Here is a 26,693-nt window from a genome sequence, read left to right as displayed (position 1 = left end):
TTTTCATCTCCCCCAGACTCTGCAGAAAGAGATTCAGGGTCATCAGCCCCGTATCGATGACATCCAGGCTCATGGTAGGAACATGTCCCCTGAGGAGTCAGAGATGGACAGGGAAAGGAGAGCTGCTCTTGATGGGCGTCTGGCGGAGCTGAGGGAATTGTGGGCCCTTTTGATTTCTGAGACAGAGAAGAGGAACTTGAGGCTAGAAGAGGCTAACCGAGCGCAGCAGTTTTATGCAGATGCTGCAGAGGCTGAGGCCTGGATGGGAGAACAAGAGCTTCATATGATGTCAGAGGAAAAGGCGAAGGTCAGTGAACTTTCTGTGTTTTTAGCAACTATTCAAAGAGCTAGTTTATGTTACATTTCTGATGTGTTTACGTATTCAGTCTTTAAAGATTTTATAATGGTTGTTGTAGGATGAGCAGAGTGCTTTGGTGATGGTGAAGAAACATCAGATTCTGGAGCAGGCTCTAGAGGACTATGCTCAGACCATCCACCAGCTGGCCAATAGCAGCAGACTTATGGTGAATGGTGAACACCCAGAGAGGTGAGGGGCATAGTAGGATCTCTGGACTGTCAGATAAAGCGTTTGACGTTAAGTATTGGTAAAATCCATTTTCTTTCTCCCTTTTGTAGTGAAAGAATCACTCTGAGGCAGGCCCAGGTGGATAAACTGTATGCAGGGTTGAAGGATCTGGCAGAAGAGAGGAGGGGCAAACTGCAGGAGAGACTGAGACTGACCCAGCTGAAGAGAGAGGTGGATGATTTAGAGCAGTGGATCGCTGAAAGAGAGGTTGTCGCTGGGTCTCACGAACTCGGACAGGACTACGAACATGTGACGGTGTGAAATCCACTTTTCCCACTCGCTTCCTGAATCTTTCCTACTGGATTTAGATTGATTTGATTGATCATACTTATGTGAATACTGCTTCTTGAAACTATAATAGTCTATAAATCTGGATGCTTTCTCTCAACTCTCCAGATGTTGCGTGATAAATTCCGGGAGTTTGCGCGGGACACCAGCACAATTGGCCAGGAGCGTGTGGATGCAGTGAATGACCAGGCAGATGAACTTATCGAGTCAGGTCATCCTGAAAATGCCAGTGTGGCTGAATGGAAGGACGGGCTCAATGAGGCCTGGGCCGACCTGCTCGAGCTCATTGACACGCGCACACAGATGCTTGCCGCCTCATATGAGTTGCACCGCTTCCATCAGGACGCCCGGGAAGCTCTGGGGCTCATACGGGAGAAGAAGGAAACACTAGCAGGGGCCGAACTCGGACGGGACCTGAACACTGTCCAACACTTGCTTAGACAGCATACGGCATATGAGCATGATGTACAGGCACTGAGTGGACAGGTGAGAGTCTGTCTCCATTGAACCCTTTCACATATATGTTGAACTTTCTCTGATGGCTTGATTTTGATGGTTTGATTATGTGTCAAAAAGTTAAACTTCTTTCTTTGACTCTTCACTGCAGGTCACACAGGTTCAGGATGATGCTGCACGTCTACAGAAAGCATATGCTGGAGAGAAAGCTGATGATATCCATCGACACGAGCGTGCGGTCACAGAGGCCTGGGAGGGGCTTCAATCTGCCACTCAAGCCAGACGGCTACTCCTATTGGACACAGTGGAGAAGTTCAGATTCTTAAACATGGTCAGAGACCTAATGCTGTGGATGGAGGGAGTCAGCTTACAGATCCAGTCACATGACAGCCCAAGGTACATTCAAGTCAAAATCAGACATTAAAAAGTTTGGGGTCGTTAAGCTTCATTAAAATTTTAGAAAGAAGTCTCTTTTGGTCACCAAGACTGCACTTGATCAGCAATACCAGGTAAATCCAAATGAATATTAAACTTCAATATTTCACTTCAATGAAATATTACTTCAGTATATTACTTAGTGTATATACAGTGGCACTGAGAAGTCATACATTTAGTATACATGAAAATCTAAAAATGCCTCACAACCATAAGTTGTTAGTAATTGATTTAAGAAATTACACAAACGAGTAAGTAAACAACTAATGAGATTCATATATGCCCTGTTTTGTTATAGGGACGTCTCCTCAGCTGGTCTGGTCATTGCCAACCATCAGGATATTAAGTCTGAGATAGAGACCAGAGCAGACAGCTTTACCGCAAGCAGTGAAATGGGACGCACCCTCATCAACAACAACCACTATGCTTCAGATGAGGTCTGTCCGCACAAATGAGCATGCACCTGTCTGCTCTGTGCAAGATAACACACACATTTTAATCACTGCATGTTAGCCAAGGAAACCCACATGCACCCACTCACACACTGTAAGGTAATTGGATGTCTGTGATTTCTAGATTCAAGAGAAATTGGATCAGCTTCAGGCCAGACGCACTGAAATTAATCAGAAGTGGCAAGAGAAAATGGATCATTTACAGATCGGTGAGTATGTGGGAGGAAGCTTGTTTCTGTGGCTCGTGGCATGCTATTGAGATTTACATCAAAGGTGGCGGTTTTGATTTATATATTATATACTTTATTATGAAATTGTTTGACCATGTGACACATACTTGTTTTTATGTGATTCCTTATATGTTGTATTCCTCTGTTTCTGTGTGTGTGTGTTTGTTAGTTTTGGAGGTGTTACAGTTCAGCAGGGATGCATCTATGGCCGAGTCATGGCTGGCAGGACAGGAGCCACTGGTCAGGGGAGCAGAATTGGGCTCTAATGTCGATGAGGTTGAGAGTCTTATCAAACGCCATGAAGCCTTTGAAAAACTGGCAGCAGGCTGGGAAGATCGTTTCACACAGCTAGAGAAGCTCACCACGGTTTGTTAAATACACACCCACATTAACAAAAATGCAGGATTTGAAAAATAATAATAGCATCATTTATAGCATCTCCCATTTGTCTAATGTTATTCTCATGTTATTCTCTATCAGCTGGAGGAACAGGAAATTCAGAGAAGACTGGAAGAGGAAGAGAGGGCCCGACGACCACCCACACCTCCCCCTGTGGAGGAGGTAGTACAGTCTGAGATAAACGATTCTGCTGCAAGGTAAAAAAAAAAAACAGACTGTACTATTCCACTCAACAAGACACTAAACAAGTAGAAATAATCTTGGTTTTATTTACACTACCATATGAAAGTTATGGGATATTTTAAAGACAATAATTTTATTCAGCAAGGATGAATTAAAGTGATATTAAATAAATTTATAATGTCACAAAATATTTACATTTCTATTTCAAATAAATAGAACAATTTCCACACAAACAAATAGTAAACAGCTCTTAAATATTTCATATAAATATAATAATCATTAAATATAAAGATGTGGTACTGAAGACTGGAGTAATTGCTGCTGAGCCATTCAGCGTTGCCATAACAGGAATAAATTACATTTTATTCAGATAACAAAATATATTGAAAACAAATCTATTCAAGAGAAATATTTTATAAAATATTCAAAAACCGTTATTTTAAATTATAATAACATCTCACAATATTAATGTAATAATATATATATTATTATTACATGTATATTATTACATAATATGTATATTTTTGATCAAGTAAAACCTTCAGAAACATTTTCAAAAATTACCAATCCGCAAATTTCAAATGATAGGGTATTTATTTATTGAAGGTTTTTATTTAAATAATTTTTTTTCATATTTTCACATTTTTTTGTTTCAAATTTGTTTTATTTGGTAATACATTAAATCAGGCCAAATGCTAAACAGCCGAATTGTTAATGCCAGGTGTAGCAAAAAGATACCTTTGGTTGTATTTTTCTGTATTTAATGATACGTTTACACATTTGCATTGGCTTCTCTTTAAGGACGAGTCTGGACCAGACTACATTGAACCAGTCAGTATCTGTCAATGGGGACTACAGTGACCAGGAAACATCACAGGTCAGATACGCTCCACACTGCGCTTATGTAACATTTTCTATTGATAGATCCAATTATGCATTCACTTTCATGCACATGTTTACATTATATGTCACTATATTGACCGTTTTCAAATTCATGTCAAGTCACACATCGCAGTCCTGGTCTCAACTGTACAGTCTTGTTGTGTGTTCAGTGTCTTTTTCCTTGTTCCTCTGTTATTTATGTTGATTTGGATGTTCTTCTGTAAACTCTTTTGTCTCTTTGAATGTGGGATAGTGTCACAACAAAACGAGTGTCTAACACGTTTCCATACTGTGGCTGTCCTTTTAATTGTCAGAACAATCACACACAAGTGCCAGTTCTAACACACTCCCATGTTAATACACATTCTTGTGACGTCTCTTATCTGCAGTCATTATCGGTCTCTGTATCTGAACTCAAGAAACCTGAACCTAAACCAGAGAGTAAACCTCAGTCTAACCCAGTTTCTAAGCCTGTGCCTAAAGCCCACAAGGCACAGGAGCGTGTGAGTACTAACCCTTTAGTGCCAGCCTGTAGCCGTAGTGTAGCATCGCTGCCTCATCGCTGCTTGTGCTTAACAACCCTGCAGCCTCGCAGCATGTCGGCAGCTATACCACACCTGCTAGAGGGCAAAGTCACAGCTCTGCTGCTTCCTATTGCTTTCAGTGGATCAGTCTTGTGCTTTTTTCTATGTATTTGGCTACCGCAATGTTGAATATGTCATATTTTTTTCTTTCTTAGGCCTGAGCTTTAACATCAGTGTTTGCGATGCACTTATCACATACAAATTTCTACTTCATGATGTTTGAAGGCATCTATGTTGTTCTGTGTAGTGCTGTTGTTTTGCCGTTTGTTGTCAGGGAACCTTAACTTATAATATTGTATGTATAGTGTTTGGGTGCATCACAACAACTGAACTAATTCCTACTAATCCAACTCACATGAGACATTGTGTCTTTATTTCCTTCAGTTTCATCGGATTTTACTTTATGCCAAGGCAACGATTTTTTTCTTTCTAACATTGTATTTACGTGTTTGCCTTAGGATATGAAATTAGTTTGAGTTACCGTTTTAGGCAGATGTGTCCTAGTGTCTTTGTGGCAGTTATTTCATTATTACACCCACATTCCCCAGGCTTGTCCATACTGCCCCGTTTGTCCTTAGTGGAACATTCCGGTCTTGTGTCTGTTTTTTTTTTTTTCAGTCTCTGTTTTTACTTATGTCTTTGATTGTGCCCTTGCTTTCCTTTGTGTGCATGTACATATTGTGCTGACTAAGTTTGAATATTTTGATTCAGATCTGTTTATTAATATGATTAAAATATCACCAAGAAATATTTGTTTGGGATTAGGAATTATACTTCAAAATTAGTTACAGAAAAAATAGGCATAATAAGTTAACTTATGAGTATACTGATATAGGACATGTATTATATGGGTCAGTAAGATTTTTTTTTAAATTCTTTTATTCATTAAATTGATTAAAAGTTACAGTAAATACTTTCACTTTGTTTAAGATTTGTTTCACATCAATGCTGATCTTTTGAACCTTCTATTCATCCTGAAATAGAAATATCACAGTTTACACAAAACCTTAAGCAGTAAAAACTGTTTTCAACATTAATAATAAAACAAATAATTATTATTATTATTGAGCACCAAATCAGATAAGAAGATTGCTGAATGAAAACTGAAGAATTGCTGGCAATTCAGCTTCAAAATATTATTATAATTTTTTATGTATATTCAAATATTTTTAATTGTTATAATATTGCACAATTTCATTGTCGTTTTGATTAAATAAATGCAGCAAAAACATAAAAAAAATCTTACCAACCCCATACTTTGAAACGGTAATACATATGTGAGTGTATTTGTAGGTTTTTATTTTTATTTATTTTTTTATGAACCGTTTTGAAGAGTGTTTGTTACCTATATCTATACGTGGACATGTTGTAAAAATCCTTTAATGAATAACAGTAGCATTGCCCGATATAGCTGTGACCTAATCAGTATTTAATAGTTAATAGAAACAATGCATTATTGTGCCGTCTCCTAACTGCAGCATGTTTCGGTCAAGCAGGGATCAGAATCAGAATCTGTAAACGGTCCGGGCCGTGACAGCGGTCTAGACTCAGCATCACGGCAAGACCCTTCAGCTACACTGCCAGGGCGAGGAGGAGCAGAGGGGGCCACAGAAATTATGGAGGGCATCCTTTGCAGGAAACAGGAAATGGAATCGCACAACAAAAAAGCAGCCACCAGGTGACACAGGAAGCAGATCAGTTATAATAAGAATGACTGTGAGAACCCAATCAGGTCATTTGTGTAAATGGTGTGTTTTTCTGTCTGTGCTTTTATAGATCGTGGCAGAATGTATATTGCATATTACGTAAAGGCAGTCTGGGCTTCTATAAGGACAACAAGAGTGCCTCGAATGGAATCCCCTACCATGGAGAAGTTCCCATCAGCCTTAGCGAGGCTGTCTGTGAGGTCGCCCATGACTACAAGAAAAGAAAACATGTATTTAAACTGAGGTAAGAGAGAGATAGTAGAAATAAACAGTGTTCAGATTTTACGAGTATTCTTGAAACTGCAAAAACCCTAGAACCTATATGAGGTTCTTAGAAGGTGACATATTGCTTTATTTTGTTAAAGGCTTGGGGATGGAAAAGAATTCTTGTTCCAAGCAAAGGATGAGGTATGTTTTGCAAAGGATGTTTCTAGGTCGTTCTGTTATATTAAGTTTAAAAGAAGTGTTATAATCATATTGTGATGCAAATAATCTCTCTGTCAGGCTGAGATGAGTTCATGGATTCAAGCAATCCAGTCATCCTTGTCGTCCACCGAGCGTTCACCGGGTGGCACACGAGGTCTGAGTCGGGCGATGACCATGCCGCCCATGTCTCCCAGCTCGGGCGATGCAGGAGGTGTAACCATGCGCAACAAAGATGGCAAAGAGAGAGGCGGCGAGAAGCGCTTCAGTTTCTTTGGCAAAAAGAAATAAGTACCCAAATATGCCACAGATCTCAACAGAGCCAAGCAAGAGAATTTTGTCAACACTCAAAAGAAACTGATAAAATTAGAAAAGGCAAAGAAAACTCTTATGTCACATTGTAATACATTTTTCATTTTTGCCCTTTCTTTTTTTTTTTTTAGTCTGTCATATTTCACACATGGATCTTGTTCAGTCTTGCCTCCTAGATTGAACGCCACTTTTGGTGACAGTAAGCTCTGAGCCAAGGGAATGTTTCCCAGACCAAGAGCCATCCTGAAAGTTCAGCTCATACCTTTCAATTAGACTAGTTATTCCCTAAAAATCATTTTGTTTTTGGGTTAGATGGCGTTTCCATATTGTAATGACCAAGAGTGCTATTTTTGTCTTTTTCCCCTGATGATTTCCTTTATCTGTCCTGATTTCAACCTCTCCCTTTCTTTGTGAAGGACCCGTGATCCTTTTCTTTGTTTTTTTTTTTGTTTTTTATATTATTATACTTACAACAAAAAGATTTAATTGTGATTGCTATTATTAATATTGTTTTTTGAGTCAATTTAAAGTTGAATATTTAAAGAAACTGTAAGTATAGTTGGTGTGACCTCATGTTCAGAGAGAGGACAAAGGAGAAAGAATCCCATGAGTCAGCGGTGGGAGTTTATTCTGGTCTTTTTTCCTTTCATCTACATGCTCTTCTGACAGACAGAATATTTTCTTTCCTTTTCATTTTTCTAGATATGACTGTGTTGAATGCTTCTTTTATTAAGTAGTGTTTTTCAGCTTGCAAGTTAAAGAAAACGAGTTAAAACTCCACTATTTATGATGGTTTTATTTTTTATTTTATCTTTCTACTCTCTCGTTCATTCCCATTAAGAGGTACTTTGAGTATGCGTTCTTATTGTACGGTTTTGTTTCTATAGGTTATGATGTTCCTTTAACCACTTTATCCTGTTCTCTTCTTAGACCAGAAACATGTTTGTTGTGAAGATTGAAATTGAGGTGTGATGCTGTGGTTTGAGCTTTGGTTTTACAATTGCTAGAAAGCAAACAGACACAACACAAGCATCACTTGCACAAGCCAACATTAAACTTGCGTCAAACAAAGAATTTGAGGACGGGCATATTTAGCTTCTTGATTTTCAAGTTTCCTATCGGAATGTATTCTCAGGCGTCAGTTTTACCATTCACACAGTGACGGACACACGCACATAAGCCTACACTTTAAATATTTTACAGGGATGAACCTCTCTGACAGCTGAAGTTGGGTTAGTGTCAGTGATGCTCTTTAGGTTGATGCTGTATTTTTAGGTGTGTGTGTGTGTGAGAGAGAGAGAGAGAGTGAGTGTGCTCAGAAGAGGTTGCTTTCAGGTATATCGGTTGTAAATGTTGCTTCAGCTCTGAATGAGAAGCAAAATTACTGAGGTATTCTTAATGTGGACCAAATTGACCAACTCCCCCCCCCCCCCACCCCACCCCCCCATGGTGATTGAGATGATCTGTTCCCTTTATTTGTACATCACAAGTTACTTTCAATTATCTTCCTTGGAGGAATGTGAAATTTTTAATTGTAGGTTTTATACTTGCGGCCAGCCGGAGAGTCTCTCCTATCCCGTAAGTCACGTTACACAGAGGCAGAATCAACAGCAACCTAGAAGACAGATTTCAGATATACTTTTGCAGTTAAATGCATGATGTATTGGTAAGTGTTCCCACTGTGGCATGAGATCAGTATTTTTGTAGGATCAAGATTTTTCAGCCTCATATGATTGTGAGAAAGCTTGCCTTGGTGTGTTAATATTAGCCTGAGTTTTTGACGTTATACAATGAAGCCCCTTCCTCTGAGGTGTGTGGAGTATTGAGCCATGTCCACTCTTATGTCATTCATCTCCACATTTCCTTTGGAGACGCATTTAAGTGGGTCCACACGAAGATGGAATCTAATCTTTGTTTTTGTTTTTTTGTTTTTTTTTTCTTCGTTTTTTTTGCTGTGAAGTTTGATGTGAAGGAAAATGATGCAGACTCTCTGCTGAACCTTGTCCAGTCCCCAAAACAGCCTCTTTCCAGTTTTCCGTGATTGGGCAATGTCACGGAAACTCATTTTCCACTCCATTCCAGTGATGTGAAATTAGGATCTTGGAGTCAGCGACGTTATGAAACATTAATCTCTGGATCGATCTGATGTTCTCCATCCTAAAGGATTAAAGAAACACTGCGGTAGAGCGATTGTAGTGCTTTTGTTCACACTGTAAGATGTAAGATGATTCATTTAGTCTGAGCCTGCACATACAGTTTGGGACTGTGTGCTAAATTGCTTCCTGAAATAAGTCAGTGTGTTGCATTGAATTAGTCTCATTTGTGCTGTTGATTTTATTTTATTATTCTTTTTATCAGTTACTTTATCTGAAAACTACTATTTTCTCTCACATTTTACACTATTCAGTATGGTTTAACCCAGTATGCTTAGATGGTCAGTTACATTATGGCACATAAGGGAGTCTGTTTGTGTAAATTTCAGCGGACCAGTGTGGAAAATTGTAGGGAAATTAAATATTGCAATACAGTGAATTCAATGGGAAGAAAATAGTCTCTCAGTAAAAGTGAGTGTGGCCTCAAAGTACTGAGCATTAGACTTGATAAAATCTGGGATTTTTTTTAAGGATAATTTCTTTTCCTTATCCAATAGTGTTATATTTTACAACATTTTAATGCGTCTTCAAGAATAATTCCACCAAATCCATTAAAAATACAATTTGTTAAAGAAAGTTGATTCCATTCTTGATTTGAAATTGATTTTTAAGTTGTTAATATCACTACTATTATCTGTTGTTATTATTGTTATTATTATAATAAAAGTCATTATTAATATTACTATTAATACTACTGTTGCAACTGCACCTCTTGTAAAACTGCAGCCTATTCGTGCTGAGTTTCTCGTCTGTAATACCAAACCCCGCCGTTTGGGGGCAAGTGTGCTGTGGAGCATTTTTCATTACTGATCTAAACAAGAAAAAGACTTGTTTGTTGACTTGTGTATCTACATCTAATATTAGGAATAAAAACATGATTTGAAAAGAAATAAAAAAAATGTGTGGTGTTTTTCTTCTAAAAATAGGTGTATAGATAGGCTATAAGATTAATATTCATGTATGCCCACCACTTTCAAAAGCTTTTGACAGTCCATTATTGTTCATTATTTGGGTGTAACTATGCTTAGTCTTGCCTTTTAATTATTTTCCGTTCCCACACATGTCTAAGCACAAAGCAGACCTTTCTCAGACTGCTCTGCCAGCTAAATCTTTAAAAGGTCATGAACTTTGACCTTAACCCATCCACATCTATGAAGTTTACCATCTTTATCAGGAATCAGCTTGCCTTGAATGCAAATCTCTCCTCCTCCCTCGTGTTCCTCCACTAGACACAACAGTATCTGACTTCAGATTCTTGTGTTTGCAGAAGTGTTGTAGCTGAATTAGATTTTTTTTTTTCTACAATAATACGATGAAATATTTATGGTAAGGCTTTGTAACAAATGATAGATTGAGAATTAAGTGCATTCTCATTATCTTAACCATGCCTGCACCATGCAGAGAATAGTTTGTTCTGAATCTGGCCTTGAAACTCAACCAGAAAGCATTCAACTGCCCACTGACCTGCAAACAAGGACTGACTGCATGAAATGCTCCTGTAGGCCTCTCAACTGGTCTCTTTATATACTTGCTCAGTATGCAAACCCCCCGTTTAGTTTGTATTGTACTGACCAACGGTCGTTCCTCCTCCTGTGTTTGTTATGTTTTAAACTATCAGGCCTGATGAGTGCCATTTATCAAGTCTATCAAGTGTTCAGAATCTCTTGGTAACGCAGCACCGCTACTCTAAGGCCGATTTAACCTCACCTCCAGCTCTCCCGGGCCCCGCTTTGTTCAGTCACAATGGCGCGTTACCCAGCGACCGTTAAAACCGGCTGTGTGCAGCGCGAGGGGCTGGACCCTCACCCTCACTAAAGTGTCACAGATGCTAAACTGTTGTCAAACTGTCTTTGAGCCCCAAACGGACTGGTATAATATATAAAGAATGTCGTTATTGGGTCATACAATTTGACACTGGATATAGGCGAAGGAATTCTTGTAAGTAGCCTAAATTCAATTATATTACATCTAACGTTATTGGTGTGTTGTTATGCATATGAAATAACGCAATGGTTTATTTTTTTTTTTACTGGAAAGGAAAATGGTTACCATTGGAATTATAAAAAGAAAAGTTCGAATATTTGTCACCGTGCTTGTTCTAGAATTTGAGTGAGATTAAAAAGACATCGTTGGCTGTGTGGCAGAATTTTTCAGGTGAAATCTGCGCAATAGTTTCAAGGAAAGGCGTGAATGTTCGTATATTTGTTATCACGGGCGATAACATTCACGAAGTGGAAATTCTGATGCGTGTGACTTTCTTGTAAATCAGCTGCAGTTGAATGTGTGGAATTGCGATTTCAGTGCTGATAAACCATATTTCATTTGAAAGCTGAGTGAAATGCGGCTCTCCGTGTTCAGAGGAAGAGCTGTGCAGAATGTCGAGTCAGCAGCGCGCTGCAGTGCGCGTGACCCCCGGATGCTCTCAGCTCCACTGGGAAACGCGTGCAGGAGTTTGATCATTAGTGTAATCGAGTTACATATGACTTTCCACAGCCTAAGAACCTGACCTGGAAAAACAAACAGAACAGTGGCTTTTAAAAGCATGATTTAATATTGTATTAATGGACCCGCTTTTTATGAAACACAAAATATTCGTTTATTAGGCTACTTCAGTATGTGTGTTGTCTATATGTATTTATGCTGTAATGATTTTATTGTGATCTCAACATTTAAGTTGTTTTCTCAAGAGATAAGTTTTTAGTTGAAACGTTTATTCAGGCCTATTATTTATTTTATACATTAGTCTTGAAGCCAGTTCTAAACGTAGGCTAATATATTAATCATAAGTGGCCTATATTGCTGCATTGTTTGGCATGTTTGCAACTTATTTTGCCTTTTGACTGCTGAATTAGCAAAATAACTATTTGTTTTCGTCCAATTAGCCAAGTAGCTCCAATCGCAAGTCCCTACAGACCTGAGGTATATGCTATGACTCACTGATTCCACTTTCGGCTTCAGAATGGGGTTCCTTAGTATCTTAACGTGCATGCATTGTGTTTCTTCTCTTATGTGTATGTTAGAAGCATGTGTTCAGGAATCAGCTCTGCTCTATTAAATGCACATCACATCTGGAGTGGATTTGGAGAACAGACAGATGGATAACAGCTAGCCCTACCTCCCAAGATTGTTCTGCAGGCAAATATGTGTGATGCTGAGGGCTTGCAGTTCACAAGAGCAGATAGGGTCATGAGGGCAGATAAGCAGATAGACAAAGCAAGAAAATGTAGAGTCCAGATATCAGACTGAGAGGAAGTGACAAAGAAAAAATGTTTTCGCTTCTCTCTGGTCTCCATATGTTGAGCAGAACCATCAAACATTGTCTTATTTAGTGTAGTATGGAAAGAGAAAAAGAAAGAGGCCCTTTTAGATAAATTGATTTGAACCGTTGAATGTGTAATAAAAAGCATCTAAGAACTGTTAGAACTAGCAGAAGGTTCAGAAGAAAAGTTGAAATATTGTTGATCTTCAAATGGAAGTTAGAAAATAAGATTGTGGTAAAGCATTTAGTTTGGTCTGGAGTGTCTGCATGGACCCGCACTGTTAGAAGAATGCCCCCATGCCAAACAACAGTGGAACAAAAGAGAGCTGAGAAAGAAAACTGAGGACAAACTGTGTGTTTCATAAATCCTGTCTGTTCAAGCTCCCGAGAGTGTCCATAACTCAAAATCTCTGAGCTCAGTTTGGAAAATTAAACCATTTTTATGCATTGTTAATTAGTGCATGTGTTTGAGTCATCTTTTGCTGCTATGTTGTGTGAACAATCTGTGTGACGTGCATTTCCAGTGGACATCCTGTCATTGTCAGATGTGTGATGAACTTTGGAGCACAATGAGAGCAAGACAGGTCAGGTAGAGCTATTATAGGATCCGGCATGCAGGAACAGTATTCACTGACTATGTGAGTCACGGGATTGTGTTTAGGAATCTATACAGACTTGAAAGAACAAATGAAATCTGTATACAGAAATAGGTAGCCATAGGAAAAACAAGGCTACGATCTTCCCAGAGGCAGACAGTCAAGCAACAACTGGTCAGCATTGTTAGAGCTGAATGCACGGGTAAAGGTATTGTCTACTTTTTAAAAAGTTGAATCATTCAGTACTAATAAAAATGGTCTCTAAAGGAGTATAATTCCCTTAAAGGTATACTCCACCCCAAAATGAAAATTTTGTCATTAATCACTTACCCTCTAGTCATTCCAAGCCGTGTCACAAGAATACGTTTTGGATGTACATTTATGCTTTGATTTGAAAGAAAACAGCGCATCCTGTGGTGCGGCTGACACAGAAAAATATATGCTGCCTGCCAGGGCTGTCAGAATTGGCCAAAATTGGCTGAAAACTAAATTTGAATTTTGTACTTATATATTATCAAATTTTAGTTAGGGTGAGGAAAAGCTTTTGGCTTCTCTCCTGAGGCCACAAGAGGGTGCATCGAGCAAAATATTACTAATGCACATTTATTCAAAGCATTAGAATACATGACTGTGAAGTGAATAATATTTACAATAATGTTTATAAACCAATTATAATTAAGTTGCTTAAACGACAATAAACAAAACAGCATCATGTATGCATGCATAGTTTAATACAAAGGCCGGAAAGCCAATCACACAGAGTACATATAAGTCTCAAGATATGTTTTTAAAAAGTTGAGCTTACATTAATTTTACATGGCTTTCTAAAAATGCGGCTCTCTTGTGCAAGACGCGAGCGCAACGGTGATAGAAAATGCACGAAATATGCCTTCTGCGTGAACGGCTTGGTTTCGGTTTTGACGTAAACAAGTTCTTCTCCACATTGATGTTCTCTTTTTCCACAATATTTTGAAAGACATTGCAGCAGCGCTCCATCTAGTGGCTTTAACTGGATAGGCTAACAAAAAAATTCTAATGCAATGACACTTACATTATCATATCTCGTGCGCCACTGATAAAGGCAAAAATATACTTCGGCCACGCACCGTCTGCATTGTCATTTTCGTCATCAAAAGGGCTATTCAAAATTTGATTTTTTTTTTGACAGCCCTACTGGCCTGCACACATCTCAGATTCGACAAAATGGCATTTCACTGATGTGGAGTGACACAGAGGAGACCAATTGTTGAATAAATTTGAATACATTTTCATTTTGGGGTGGAGTATCCCTTTAAGACTTTATAAGATTGTCTCAATGTAATTATTGAGCAGCAGTAAAAAACAAAAAAAACAACAACTTCTCTCTGGTGACGTATGCAGGACTTCTCCAATCATTTAATCCACTTAATCCAAGCCCTGCAATCTCACTTTCATCTGCCTCCACATCTCCAGTCCAGTGCAGTGCCCACATCTCAAAATCCAATCATTTTTTATTTTTCTATAATCCGTTACACTCAAATTAAATTCCTGAGTTTGAACTATAATTTTTTTCCGTAGTACTCCAAATGTAATTTAAACAAATTAAACCTGAAGAAGAAAATCAGTCACAAAAAAACTTTGTTTTGGGGACAAAAACCTTGTTTGAAATTTTCAATAAGGTTTGAAATGTCTTGAAGTTTGAAGGCTTGTATGTCTTAAAATCAATCAATAGACTGAAAGCTAAAACTAATTTGTTAGGAGTTAAGGTAAATTTATTAAGAATTTTTTTTAATATAAATTTATTTATTTATTTGTTTTGAGGGGGTGCATATTATTATTATTATTATTTTTTTTTGGTGATTATTTTGTTTGCGAGTTGTATTTTTCGGGATAATGTTATTTTTTTCAGTTTGGTTTGAAGATGCCTCTATTTTTATATAGGCTATCTATTTTCGAATGTGCTTTCATGACAAACCATTATCTTTGTCTATTTTTTAGTAGCCTATGTGCGATGAGTATATGACAGATTGCAGGTTTGGATAGGGAGACATTCATATTGTTATGATATGGTTTATGCGACAGTAGACGGTGTGATAACTCCACCGCGCGCGTGTGTGACGCGTTGAAGACTCCCTCTGCTGTCCTGCTGGAATCTTCAGCAAACACGGAAGAAGCGGGACAACACGGCGGTAAACGCCAAATAATGGCGTGGAGTGGATGCCGCAATTGTAGATGAAGGGCGATCCAGATCCAGTGAGTCCAGTCCTGTGCGCTCTGTGTCAGCAGTGATGTGAGAGGGGCTCGTTACAGAACTCCACAGCGCGAGCGCGGCTCTGTTTCTACACGATCAGCAAATCCTCTCTGTATAGGTATGCGGTATCAAGTGTTAGAGATATTTTTATACTTCTGTCAGTTCTGCAGGTTTTCATGAGGAAAGATGACAGAGCAGAAATTATAATGAACAGTTTTGACCTCAGTCCTACACTTGGATACGTTTTGGATAAGAGTTTGATCACACGGGCTTCTCAAAGGTAGGCAAAATATATTATTTGCATGTGGTGTTTTGAATATATCGCATGCCGCTTAAACACAAAATGTGAAGTAGGCCTAATCATAGGACTGTTTCACGGAGGAGTTACGCGTAATTATCCAACCTCTTTCTACATATTTGTATAATGCAAATGATCATTTAAAACATGATGACTCTAATAAACTCTCTTGAACACACAGTAGGCTTATAAGAAACTACTTATTGTGTCCGTCAGTGCTAATGTATTCTGGGGTGTTGTGTTGCGCCTTTGGCCGGACAAACGAGCGCAGGGTGGTGCGCGCAAACTGCCGTGACATTGCTGCCATGTGAGATGTATACTGTAGCCTACAGACTAGACTCTGCTTCGGTCACAAAAGTATCGTCTGCTTGTTTAAGAGATAAATGCGTACTAAATTTGATTTGTAAATGAGTAGCCTATAAAGACGCTAAAACGTGAATACTTTTGGACACACACACACACACACACACACACACACACATACATGACATGCTGACTGACCACTGTCTCCAGAACAGCTGTATTTCTATTCATTTCCTGAACATCATTCATTTAAGTGCGAGATTGCAAAAATAATTGCAATTCGTATTTGAATTCAGTGCACTGGGATTAATTGAAATTAATATTGGTGCTAGTGTACTTTAAGTGTTAAAATGTTTTATGAGTTAGTTTGAACTTGAAGTTTAGCCAGACTTTGGTATCAGAAAAGTAGAAACATAACTCAAACATAATTTTCATTGGATTTGGGGTACAGTTACTGAAAAAAGTAAATGTTTGTTTATTGTGTGATTTATTTTCTTATTTTTAGCTGCAAGGAAATGCACAGAAATCTATAGAGAATGGGATGACAACCTTGGCTTATCCTTAGCAAAACATAAAAGAAGCATAATAATGGTGATCACATGTGACCTGCAAGCCAACAATATAATGGCTCTTCTGTTATCCCTTTAATAATTTTATCTGCAATCTCATAGAAGCACATGCATAGTTTCATGAAATGAATCACACCTGTTAGGAAATTGCTGACGAGTTAACTTATAAAACATCTATTTTTGGATATCAGACTTTATTTATAGCTCATTCCAAAATGAATGTGTCATTCTGAATATGTTTATGACAATTAGCAGAAAGCAGCCAATTTTTTATATAATGTGATGTTTCTACACAGTAGCAATGTATTCAGTGTATTCTCCTCCACTGACTTTTATTCAAGCAGAACAGCTTCCACAATCTGCATTTTAAAGCCATTTGCTCTGATTGCCCATCTCTATGGTTTGCTCAGCCTGTATTAGTTTTTTTCTTTGTTTAGAATGTACAGTAAGTATGTGGTTGTACTGAGAATGATGAGAATGACAGATTCAAAGCTGTTATAAAATCAAATTTGATAGATACACCTCACTGCTGTTAGTGCACTTGGTTTGATGACCGTTTTGAATATTTGGGGGCAGATCCTTATAAAAAAATAAATTTTAATGGATCATTTGCATGTTAATTCTGAATTAGACCGATGTAGAGTAGATATTTATGTTCTTCAGTGCTCATTCTTCTGATTTATAATAAAAATGTGTTAATATCTGTCATCAGGACGAAGATTTTTGGTGTTTTGATGGTTACTCTATATGTTAAACAAACCAAAAGCTGATGTGTTTCTTTGTCCGTTTGTTCTCTGCATTGTCTACCAAACAGAGCAGTCTGTTGAGGGCTTGTTTGAGCACAGTGCCAGCAACATTGTTCACTTCTGCTCAGAAACTAATAAATAACCTCAGGCTTTCAGAGGAGCAGCATGGTTCATTTCCACATTGTGAAATGTCCTATATATTTTTTTAAACTTAACTTTAACTGAGTTAAATGATGGTACACATCATATTCTCCAGAGTTCCACAGAATTGTCTAATATGTATGATTAGACTGTTATAAACACAGAGAAACCAGAATGCCATAAAAGAAAAAGCATTCACACTTCCTGACACTCTTCTGCGAGTCTGAACAGGACTCACCCCGTTCCTCAACTGTTACTCAGTTGTGGTTAGATTAAAGCTTTTCTGACATCCAAAGTTGTTATCTGAGAATGTAATGCTGACCCATTTCTGTTTAATGCGGTATTCACTCGTATTAGGCTATACACCCACCACATATTATAAAGCGGATGCTGCTGTTTGTAGTTTAACCGATTTGTAGTTTATTATTTCACCCAGTACTATTATACTCACCCAGTTTATGTAATGAGTGCTGGTTGATCTGTTCATTTCATTCTAAATTTAAATTAAAATGTTAAACAGAGTCCTTCTAAAATCATGTACTTCAATAGTACGTCATATAAATAAGTTATAAATAAATGATCTTACCTAAAAATTAAATGTGATTTTCAAACAAAACATGCGGGTTGCAATACAAACTAAGTGATTAATCAGGTTGCAATGTAATCTAATGAACCTGTTGGTTCATTTGGGCTGGAACTGATGTGCTAATTGTTCTCTGTTTATCTGTGGTTCATCATGATGTTGCTCAGTTCAGCACACTGGCTTCTGTGAAGCATGTGCATGTGTACTACCATCAGTGTGTTTGCTATGAATATCACATGAAACCTCTTCTGCTTCTTCTGCAGAATACATGAGAAGATATTTTGAGGAACTTTTAGGCCTAAAATAAGATTGGTGACCATTGACTTGCAATGAATGAGCAAAATAAACAGTGAGACATTTCTCAATATATAAATATGCTCTTTTATGTAATAGAAGAAAGAAAGACAGATTTAGTAAACAAGAGGGTTAGTAAATGATGACAGAATTCTCATTTTTGAGTGGGACTGTCCCTTTAATAATAAATAGTACTCGATATGATCTAACATGTAACATAATTAGGGCTGCACGATAAATCACATGCGATATTTAATGCACATCTGGTCAGTCAAGCTGGTACACAGAGCCATTGTACACTGACAAAACATGAGCAAAACGTGCACAAAATATGATCAAGTTTTTGCGCAGCTTGTCAGTGAACAACGGTTCTGTGTAGTTAATGCTGCTCCATGTGAAAGCGTGCAGATGATGGAGATTTACCGCTGATTACAGAACCAGCTTTACTGACAAGATGCGCATTAAATATCGCATGCGATTTATCGTGCAGCCCTAATAATGGCATCTTTTCAAGAAGTAATCTCTCAAGTTTCCTCTTTTTGTAACACTTTATTTGCTAAATTTATCAGAGTGATCTAAAGATGTCGTAGAAAAATTGCAATTTGTTACTATATAAAAACATTGCTTGCCTAGAATGTTCAAAATCTTCCAGAAATGTACTTTATGAATCACATGATCAAACTGGAATAGATATGTTTCACTGAATGACCTACATACTATGTTGATGCAATCTGTTAATCAGTTGACACGTCTATCAGTATAATTTGAAAGAAATGATGTCTAAACACACTAGTATGTTCTCTGAAACATTTCAGAGCTTCTCTGACTTTTGCTGGGTCACTTATGCAACAGCGAGGTGGCTTTTCCCACACTTGAGACTAAAACACTGGCCTTTGTTTTTGCTCTGAGTGTGCGCTAGTTAAACTCACTTTGATAAAAGTCAAGGTTGAAGGAAACACACACACAGCGGCATGTAGTTAACAGAACCAGCTCCAGAAGTATGATTTAATGCTGAAGGTATGCTCTAGAGCCCTGATGTATTGTCACACACATACGGGTCTTACGGTCTGTTACTTTTCAGTATACAGACATACACGGTAAAACAGTTACTCAAATATTCCTATTAAACTGCTGCTGAACCTTTCTAAGTTTTGACAGCCAAGTCCATTATCAGCAGACACATAGAGACAGTCTTCTATCATATATGTGCAAGGCAAGTCAAACGTGCCAAGACTAACAAACCCTGATTATTTGCTCCGACTCTTTCCAGATTATAGTTTGTTTATTATCTCTCACTTCTAATAAGAGGGTTTTTAGTGTCAGTGGGAACATGGTTTCATGCCACAGAGCTTCTCTTAAATCTGACAGCTGACAGACTTGTGCTCTTAGCTAAAAAAAACTTGTAAAGAAAGTAAAATACTTATCCCAGTTGCATAGATTAAATTGTGAACTGAATGCATTAAAAAGTTGACAGAATGCACTTTCTGTACTTGTTTTGCACTACTTCAGTTACATATAGGCCTACATGTGATCATTTAATAAAAATCAGTAAGTGATCACTTGGTTTAGATATTTTTTACTTTAACATTACTTTAAAATTAGCTGTTTAATCAAATTTTTTTAATGGGCAAAAGAAAATCATGTTTTTTTTTATTATTTAAATGCAAATGCAAACATATTGATATATATATTGAATATTGTAAAAAAATTTGACAGTATCAAGATATAATTTATTTATACATATATATATTGCCCAGGCCTGTGTGGCAGTGCGATGGTGGGCATAGCTGGCTTGTGTGGGTTAGCCGCTAGCGTAGCCCGGATACCTCTCTGCTTACCCCTCTTCTGCCCAGGCGGCAAGGAACTCGACCGGAAGTTGAAGTCGGGTGGGGGCTGCCATTTTTTAGCAGAACTTCACTTGCGTTAGCATTCCCATTGACTCCCATTCATTTTGGCGTCACTTTGACAGCGAATAACTTTACATCTGAGGAGTTTAAAGACTCCGTTTGTCCATAATTTATTTCTAAAGATAGACGTCAATGTATAAAGGGCTCCATTACCTTCTATGTTACTTTATGGCCCCGTAGAAACAGTTTTTGCAAAAAATAGGCTAACGATTGTGTCATAACCACTCGACTCTCTGTCGCATTACCGTACAGACAGGAGGAGAAGCTCGCAGGCAATTAACTTAATATGGCGTACTGGCGTTACATTTTAAAATACTATACAAAACAATTAATCAGAATACTTACTCCTGCTCACTCACGACAAAGAACCCCCCGCTCAAGTTCACCGTCTCTGCAAGATTAACGATGGCAGTTTGCACGCACAGCCACTAGAACATTTACATCTGTCAGACAGGTTGCTGACGTCGTCAAGCTTCGTTTGAGTCTGCGCGTCAGAAACGGAAGTGCTAAAAAACGCTAAAAATGGGCTTCACTTGTCTCAATTGAGTTCCAATGGGGTCGCTGTGTCCATTTCTTTTACTGTCTATGCTTCTGCCTCCTCTCGCACCGCTTGTGGTGCCTCCGACCTTGGGCGAGAAACAGTAGTGGGGGTCGGTGATGGTGTAGGCCTCCGAAGCAGACCGAGGGTCCCGCAGCTCTTTGGTTTTGCTCTAAAAATGTGGTTAGTTTAGTTTAGCTCTAAAAATGTATACGTACAAAAACATTGCAGCTCACAAGATGAAAAACACAAAAACACCGTTCTGTCGGGAGAGAGAGAAGCTGCACCACCATCTTGGATCCGAAAGTGAAAGTGTTCCCAAAGAAAATTGTACATTTTTATAGTAATAATAGATAAATTTAATATATTTTGAAATATTATTATTATTTAAAATAACTGTTTTGTTTTTTAAATGTAGTTTATTGATGGCAAACTGAATTTTCAGCAGCCACTCCTCAAGTCTTCATTGTCACATGATACTTCAAAAATCTTTCTAATATGTTTCTTCTTATTATTACTGTCAGTTTTGCCAGTTGTGCTGCTCAATATTTTTGTGGAAACCCTTTTTGCTTTCCAGTTTGATTTGCAACATTATGAATGACTTTCTTTTACACTGTCGATCAATTTAACGTCAATGTGGATCAATGTGGATCAATTCTGAGTTCTTATATACCACAGTGTATGTGCTAAATACTCTCTCTTTTTTTCCCAAACTGCAGGCATACTGGATTTTCAGCATCTTAAACAATGGCAGGATTGTTCTCCTGATAGGAATACTGTCCTTTTGGATGTGGCATTCAAATGTTTACATGAAAAGACACTCTGAAGAATTTTCCACAAGAAAGGAACAAAAAAAGTATCCTGTTTTTGTCCAATTGCCAAGTGCGTTGTGATTTTTGTCTCTCCTTTACGTGTACAGTATTTATTTTATTTCACCTCTCCTTTCTACCATTCACCCTGCTGCAAGGCCTGTCTCTCTGTTGTTCAGGAGGACGCGGTGGGTCCGACATGTCTGCCAAAGCCCCCATATACCTTAAACGACGAAGCCGCAAAGGAAAGAAGGAAAAGTTACGTGACCTTCTCTCGTCGGACATGATCAGCCCTCCACTGGGAGACTTCAGACACACCATCCACATCGGCAGTGGCGGGGGCGCAGACGATCTTTTCGGTGACCTATCTTTCCTACAAGGTAAATTTCACCTGTTACCAGGTCAAGAAGGTCACCAAGGGTCATTCCAACTAAGTCGCACAGCGAGTGTAAGCAGTCACCCGCCGGCCTGCGAGAGCTCGCCGCTTTTGAAAAATGCCTTGTCACTTCCTATCATTGGAGGGGTGCAGGCACTCACCCTTCCGGCCCCCACGGCCACAGCTCCTCTGACTTCAGCAGCGACGGCGGTCACTGAGGTCCCAACAGCACTGTCAACGACCCAACTACCACCAGCATCTCCATCTCTCGCTCCACCTCCCAAACCTCCCAGACTGCACCTGGAAGAGAGGAGCGTGTCACGGCATACGTCACTGCCTGCATCCTCGAGCCGCTCTCCACTTCATTTGCACACACACAAACAAAGTCCAGATCCTGAGGAAAATGAGAAGTGTGTGAAGGACGGAGATGAGGAGGAGAAGCCGTATCTGTCCAATGCTGGCTCTATGCTTTCCCTCCATCTGGACTTGGGGCCATCGATCCTAGAGGATGTGCTTCAGATCATGGACAGCCAGAGAACAGGGACATTCAGTGGGCGACTTACACCCAGTGGACGACAAGAGATATACACCTGAAAGTGAACAAGAGATCAGAGTCAAAGCTTGATGGTACATAAATGGACTAATCACGTTTTTCTTCACATATTAAAACAGTTTGCCTTCAGAGAAAACTCATTTACCTGTTGTACAGTTGCATTTGCTTGGGAATTTTGACATTTTTGGCTCATCTTATATATAATCTTTGGAAAAAACGTTGGAAGCGGGGCCAGTTCAAGCTGAATGTTCTATCGTTGCGTTTTTCTGGGTTCAAATGGAATTTATTTCTCTTCATTTTGGACAACCATTACAAGAGTACACCAATTCTGGCTACTCTTAGATACATTTTGAAACATCTGAAAGCATTTAAGCAAGCACGTGTAAAACTACCTGCATTGTGCATGTACCATTAAAGAGCAACACTACAGGAAAAGAAAAACTGACATTTTTCTCTTTCAAAGCAGCAATGACATCATCTCCCCCTCTGTGTTGTTGCAATTTGTGTAATCGGGTAAAAATGCGCAGCTCCTCCCTAATGATCTGGACACACACACATGCCAGGAGGCCTCTGCATCTACACCCTTTCTCTTTTTGTTGGGAGTAGTTTTCATTGTTCCGAAACAGAAACCCAAAGGCTGTTTTTTCACGGACCAGAATATAGAATGTTTTCCTGTCATAAAATACCCTTTTTTTCACTGTTTGGTTATTGTTGCAGTGTCTACAATCCCCCAGGCTTTGACAGATGATCACTTTTCTTTGGCAGCAGTTTTTGTGAGTGGTGGGCCTTAAGGAAGGTTTTGTGTTATCTTGGTATCCCCCATGTAACTTACCCCGCATGGGTTAATAATGCTCTGTGCTTCCTGTTCACAGGTTAAGACATATTAGTATTAATATTATTTTGTTATATTATAATTTCTAATAAATAACTTTTAAAATTTTTTATTAATTTACCACAAAGTGTATCAAACCGTTAAAAAGGCGGCAAACATTAGCAGAAATAGTCATACTGCAATAAACTTTATATGACGCTACCTTTGCACTGTAACAGCAATAACAAAATCTACTGTATTGATTTACACTCACCAGTTCTCATATTTAAAAAAATATCTACATTTGGGATTTGAAGCATTCTCATTTTTTCCTCTTCTCAAAAACTCTGTACCAAGTAGCAAGTGCTAGATTCTTGGTTCCTTATTTATTTTTCTTTGTTCTTACAAGTGAATTGTCTTACAGTTTTATCCTTACATTGTGAATTTCATTTTAAAGCTGAATCTATATCCAAAATCACAATTCTGTGCACTTCATTTCATTTTTGATATACATCTGATCATATCGTATGGTATACCTTTGCATTTGGCTATGTACTTATTTTTGTACAAAATAACAACTCATTTCATTACACTAAATATGATCATTCTGAACAGGGATGTAAATGTTAGACATAGAATAAATAAATGTTATCACTAATCGTAGCTCTTAGTGTTTATTAAGAATTTACCTAGACAACATAAACCAGAAATGTGTGGCATAATATAGTCACTTTTACTGTTCAAATAATTTTAAAGAGACAATAGACAATGAAAATATTTAAAAAAAATTGTATTAGTTTAGGACAAAATATATAGCTCATATAAGCCATTGTGTTTAATTAAGGGTGATCAGGGTTACTGAGGATCTTATGATTTTGCATCACTGAAGCAAACAAATAAAAATAAATTAAATAAAAGCACAATACATAAAGTTCAGGCCAACAATAAACAATTCGGTAAATATAGATGGGTATGTGTAAGAATAAATAGGCAGATATATTACTAAAAAACACACATTAATAAGCATCTGGATCAATATCACCATAGAGTGCCTTTCAATTCTCACAATATTCAAAACTTTTGGTTTTAATTTCCTATTCGCTTTATGACGTAAATAGTAGACACTCAAGTACTATTAGCTGAGCTTGCAAAATAATTAGATGACAGGATTTATTTAAGGGGTTATAACACAAAAACAAACATCTAAACTCCATTTAATTGTTTTTATATTATTTTTTCTGTCACTAATCTCTAGATTTCTCTGTCAGTAATACTTCTATTACTTCTCAAAATAACCATCGAATTTGGCATCTTGAGAGTCAGATCTTCCCAATGATATGTATTTTGCCAAAATTATAAAAAGTTTTGATTCCAAAAGACCGTAATGCATTTTGTAATATGACGCTTGACACTGCCCACATGGGACATAGCAAAATTACACGCATCCTCTTACACAAAACTAAAAAAAAAACTATCCAGAGAATGTATTTAAAGAGCATCTAAACTTGGCCTTATATACAGTAACACACCCTTTCATAGTCATTTTAAGTTATCAAGGCAAATGAGTTATTTGTGTACAGGACACCAAAAGGCACCCTACAGTGATATTGACACATCTCTAAAATAGTTTTTTACTCCACCACAGCAAAACACTTTGACTATTTATGTTGTTTAATATTAATGCTATTTTCAGTAATACAGACTTGAGTTATTACTGGGTTTTAGATTAAACTTATTTCACAAATACATTACATTCCTGACAAATACTTTTTACCTTAAAAATGCCTGATGGTTTTACACTGAAGGGGAAACAGCTGCATCTCTGTGGAATATTATTGCATTGCTGCCTTATCAATAAAAGTGAATCATTAATGCCTTTGACTACACGTTAACCCTCTACAGCACTTGTTCAGATCTGCACCAGGAGATATTTTTGCCCACGTGTTGGTTTTTATTGTGCTTTATTCTGTCAGATTCTGTACTAGATGTTAAGTGGATGTTTGCTGCTGCTGCTGCTGCTGTAAGAACTACAATAGATTTACAGAATAAGACATAGAGACAGAAACATAATGGTGAATAAATGCCTATTTCTGATCCAACAGTCTGGCTGTGAAATCTCTCACTGTTTTATTTGCTCATATAGGTAAACACAAAAGCAGTCAAAAGTTGCACGCTTTATGTGGATTTTATGTGAGACAATGCAGATTTGTAATGACCAACCTTGCACTCTGTTAATGCAAAAGAATTCCCTAGCTAAGATTGAAATTATTATGGGTGTAAAAAGAGCAGAACTGCAGGCCAGTGCATGAATGACTGTTATAACTGCTCTTACCTGACAGACTTTTCTCATAGCAAGTCTTAGCATGCATGCCTTTATTACTTCTATCTGTTTTGAATACAAGCAATGTTTTGAATTTGCAATTTGGAACGTATACCTTGAGGCTGAGACCCATGCTTGTGGTTGTGTGTGTGTGTGTGTTCGTGAGGCCCATTAAGAGTCTGAGAGTGTGTCTGTGTACTTTGTTTATTTGCAGTAGCTCCTCTATTTTCTGAACAGGCTCTGGGAATCTTTCCAACTGGCTATATTAACACAGAGCAGCCCAAGTCCCTGACCTTACGATCACAATACCATGGGAACACCAGCGAGAAAGAGAGGTGGGAGCAGTACGAGAGAGTAAGAGGAAAGGAGTGTGGAAGGAAAAGGGTTGAGAGAAGGTAAACGAGAGCCAGGATGAAGTAAAAGATGGAGTGAATATTTTCAGAAGAGCAGATATTTTCGGTATCAAAAAGAAGACCGTAGATAACAATCCACAAATAATTTATTGTCAAAACACATTGTTGCACTTTCATGCACATGTCATTAAAAATCAATAGGGTGAGGCTCCTAATCAACTCGGATCAACTCAGACAAAAGGAGATCATTATAACCAGCTGATCTGCATTCTGGCTTTTGTTTTCACATAATCATTTTTGGCCAGTCCTCTGTGTTGCTAGTGAGCAATACTGTATAGCAAATCCATATTTAAAGAAATAGTTCACCCAAAAAGGAAAATTATGCCATAATTTACTCACCTTCATATTGTTCCAAAACTGCATGACTTCCTTTCTACTATTGAACACAAAAGAAGATTGTTTGAAAAAAAAAATATGTCTGTCTTTTCTTTCTCCAGGCAATTAAATTCAGCATGGACCAATGTTCTTTGAATCTTGTTTGACTTTCACTGGATGGACAAAAAAAGTTCTTCAAAGACATCTCAGCTATTAAAAAATGTATCCCAAGAACATTTTGATAATGTTTCCATTAAGTTATGTCAGGCATAATGGTGAGTAAATGAGAATGTTCATTTTTGGGGTGAACTATCCTTTCATCAGACCTAAAATGATCAGACCCGGATACAAGTGAGAAACACTAGAAAATGCTGATTTTTTGCTTAACCAGTTCCCGAAGCTTGCATTTAAAAATAAATAAATCATGCCTGAACCTTAAAATGAATAGTTTTTCATTGTGTAGAGTGTGTGTATGTACATCGTGTGTGTGTGTGTGTGTGTGTGTGTTATGTCTAAATAAGAGGGAAAAACAGCCCTTATATC

General features: G+C 37.9%; 2 protein-coding genes and 1 long non-coding RNA gene across 9 annotated transcripts in view; 2 read left to right on the top strand and 1 right to left on the bottom strand.

Moving 5' to 3' along the window:
* LOC127957132 (spectrin beta chain, non-erythrocytic 1) overlaps nt 1-9,988 on the top strand; it is a 75,411-nt gene extending 65,423 nt beyond the window's left edge. For 4 of the 6 annotated variants that reach the window (XM_052555520.1, XM_052555521.1, XM_052555522.1 and 1 more), the window contains 15 exons: nt 17-307; nt 417-547; nt 637-841; nt 983-1,360; nt 1,482-1,726; nt 2,064-2,202; nt 2,342-2,426; nt 2,617-2,813; nt 2,928-3,043; nt 3,831-3,906; nt 4,301-4,414; nt 5,992-6,173; nt 6,272-6,445; nt 6,567-6,609; nt 6,706-9,988. In XM_052555520.1, coding sequence (XP_052411480.1) covers nt 17-307; nt 417-547; nt 637-841; nt 983-1,360; nt 1,482-1,726; nt 2,064-2,202; nt 2,342-2,426; nt 2,617-2,813; nt 2,928-3,043; nt 3,831-3,906; nt 4,301-4,414; nt 5,992-6,173; nt 6,272-6,445; nt 6,567-6,609; nt 6,706-6,915 — 2,586 coding nt within the window. In that variant the 3' untranslated portion in view covers nt 6,916-9,988. The remainder of the gene's footprint in view (nt 1-16; nt 308-416; nt 548-636; nt 842-982; nt 1,361-1,481; nt 1,727-2,063; nt 2,203-2,341; nt 2,427-2,616; nt 2,814-2,927; nt 3,044-3,830; nt 3,907-4,300; nt 4,415-5,991; nt 6,174-6,271; nt 6,446-6,566; nt 6,610-6,705) is intronic. The other 2 variants (XM_052555524.1, XM_052555525.1) reach the window with 1 other exon arrangement.
* An 11,127-nt stretch (nt 9,989-21,115) lies between these two features.
* On the bottom strand, nt 21,116-24,935 carry LOC127958824 (uncharacterized). The gene is made up of 2 exons (XR_008154160.1): nt 24,877-24,935; nt 21,116-22,328 (listed from the first exon to the last, which is right to left on the bottom strand). It is a non-coding gene; the product is annotated as an uncharacterized LOC127958824 (long non-coding RNA).
* On the top strand, nt 21,299-25,203 carry LOC127958823 (cdc42 effector protein 2-like). 2 transcript variants are annotated; one of them, XM_052557829.1, is made up of 2 exons: nt 21,299-21,435; nt 21,521-25,203. In XM_052557829.1, the coding sequence occupies exons 1-2, from the start codon at nt 21,342-21,344 to the stop codon at nt 22,330-22,332; spliced, it is 906 nt and encodes a 301-aa protein (XP_052413789.1). In that variant the 5' UTR covers nt 21,299-21,341; the 3' UTR covers nt 22,333-25,203. The 2 variants fall into 2 exon arrangements, with proteins under 2 accessions (XP_052413789.1, XP_052413790.1); XM_052557830.1 differs by having other exon boundaries at nt 21,305-21,435; nt 21,542-25,203.
* The last annotated feature ends 1,490 nt before the right edge of the window (nt 25,204-26,693 follow it).

The sequence above is a fragment of the Carassius gibelio genome, chromosome B5, assembly GCF_023724105.1.
Source record: "Carassius gibelio isolate Cgi1373 ecotype wild population from Czech Republic chromosome B5, carGib1.2-hapl.c, whole genome shotgun sequence".
NCBI classification, from domain to species: Eukaryota; Metazoa; Chordata; class Actinopteri; order Cypriniformes; family Cyprinidae; genus Carassius; species Carassius gibelio.
The sequence above is the reverse complement of the archived record's forward strand: the minus strand, read 5'-3'. Positions and strand labels throughout refer to the sequence as shown.

Coding starts and splice junctions, on each gene's coding strand:
- LOC127958823 (XM_052557829.1), top strand. CDS start 21,342: ATGTGGCATTCAAATGTTTACATGAAAAGACACTCTGAAGAATTTTCC. Junction 21,436..21,520: donor TGTTTTTGTCCAATTGCCAA/GTGCGTTGTGAT, acceptor CCCTGCTGCAAG/GCCTGTCTCTCTGTTGTTCA.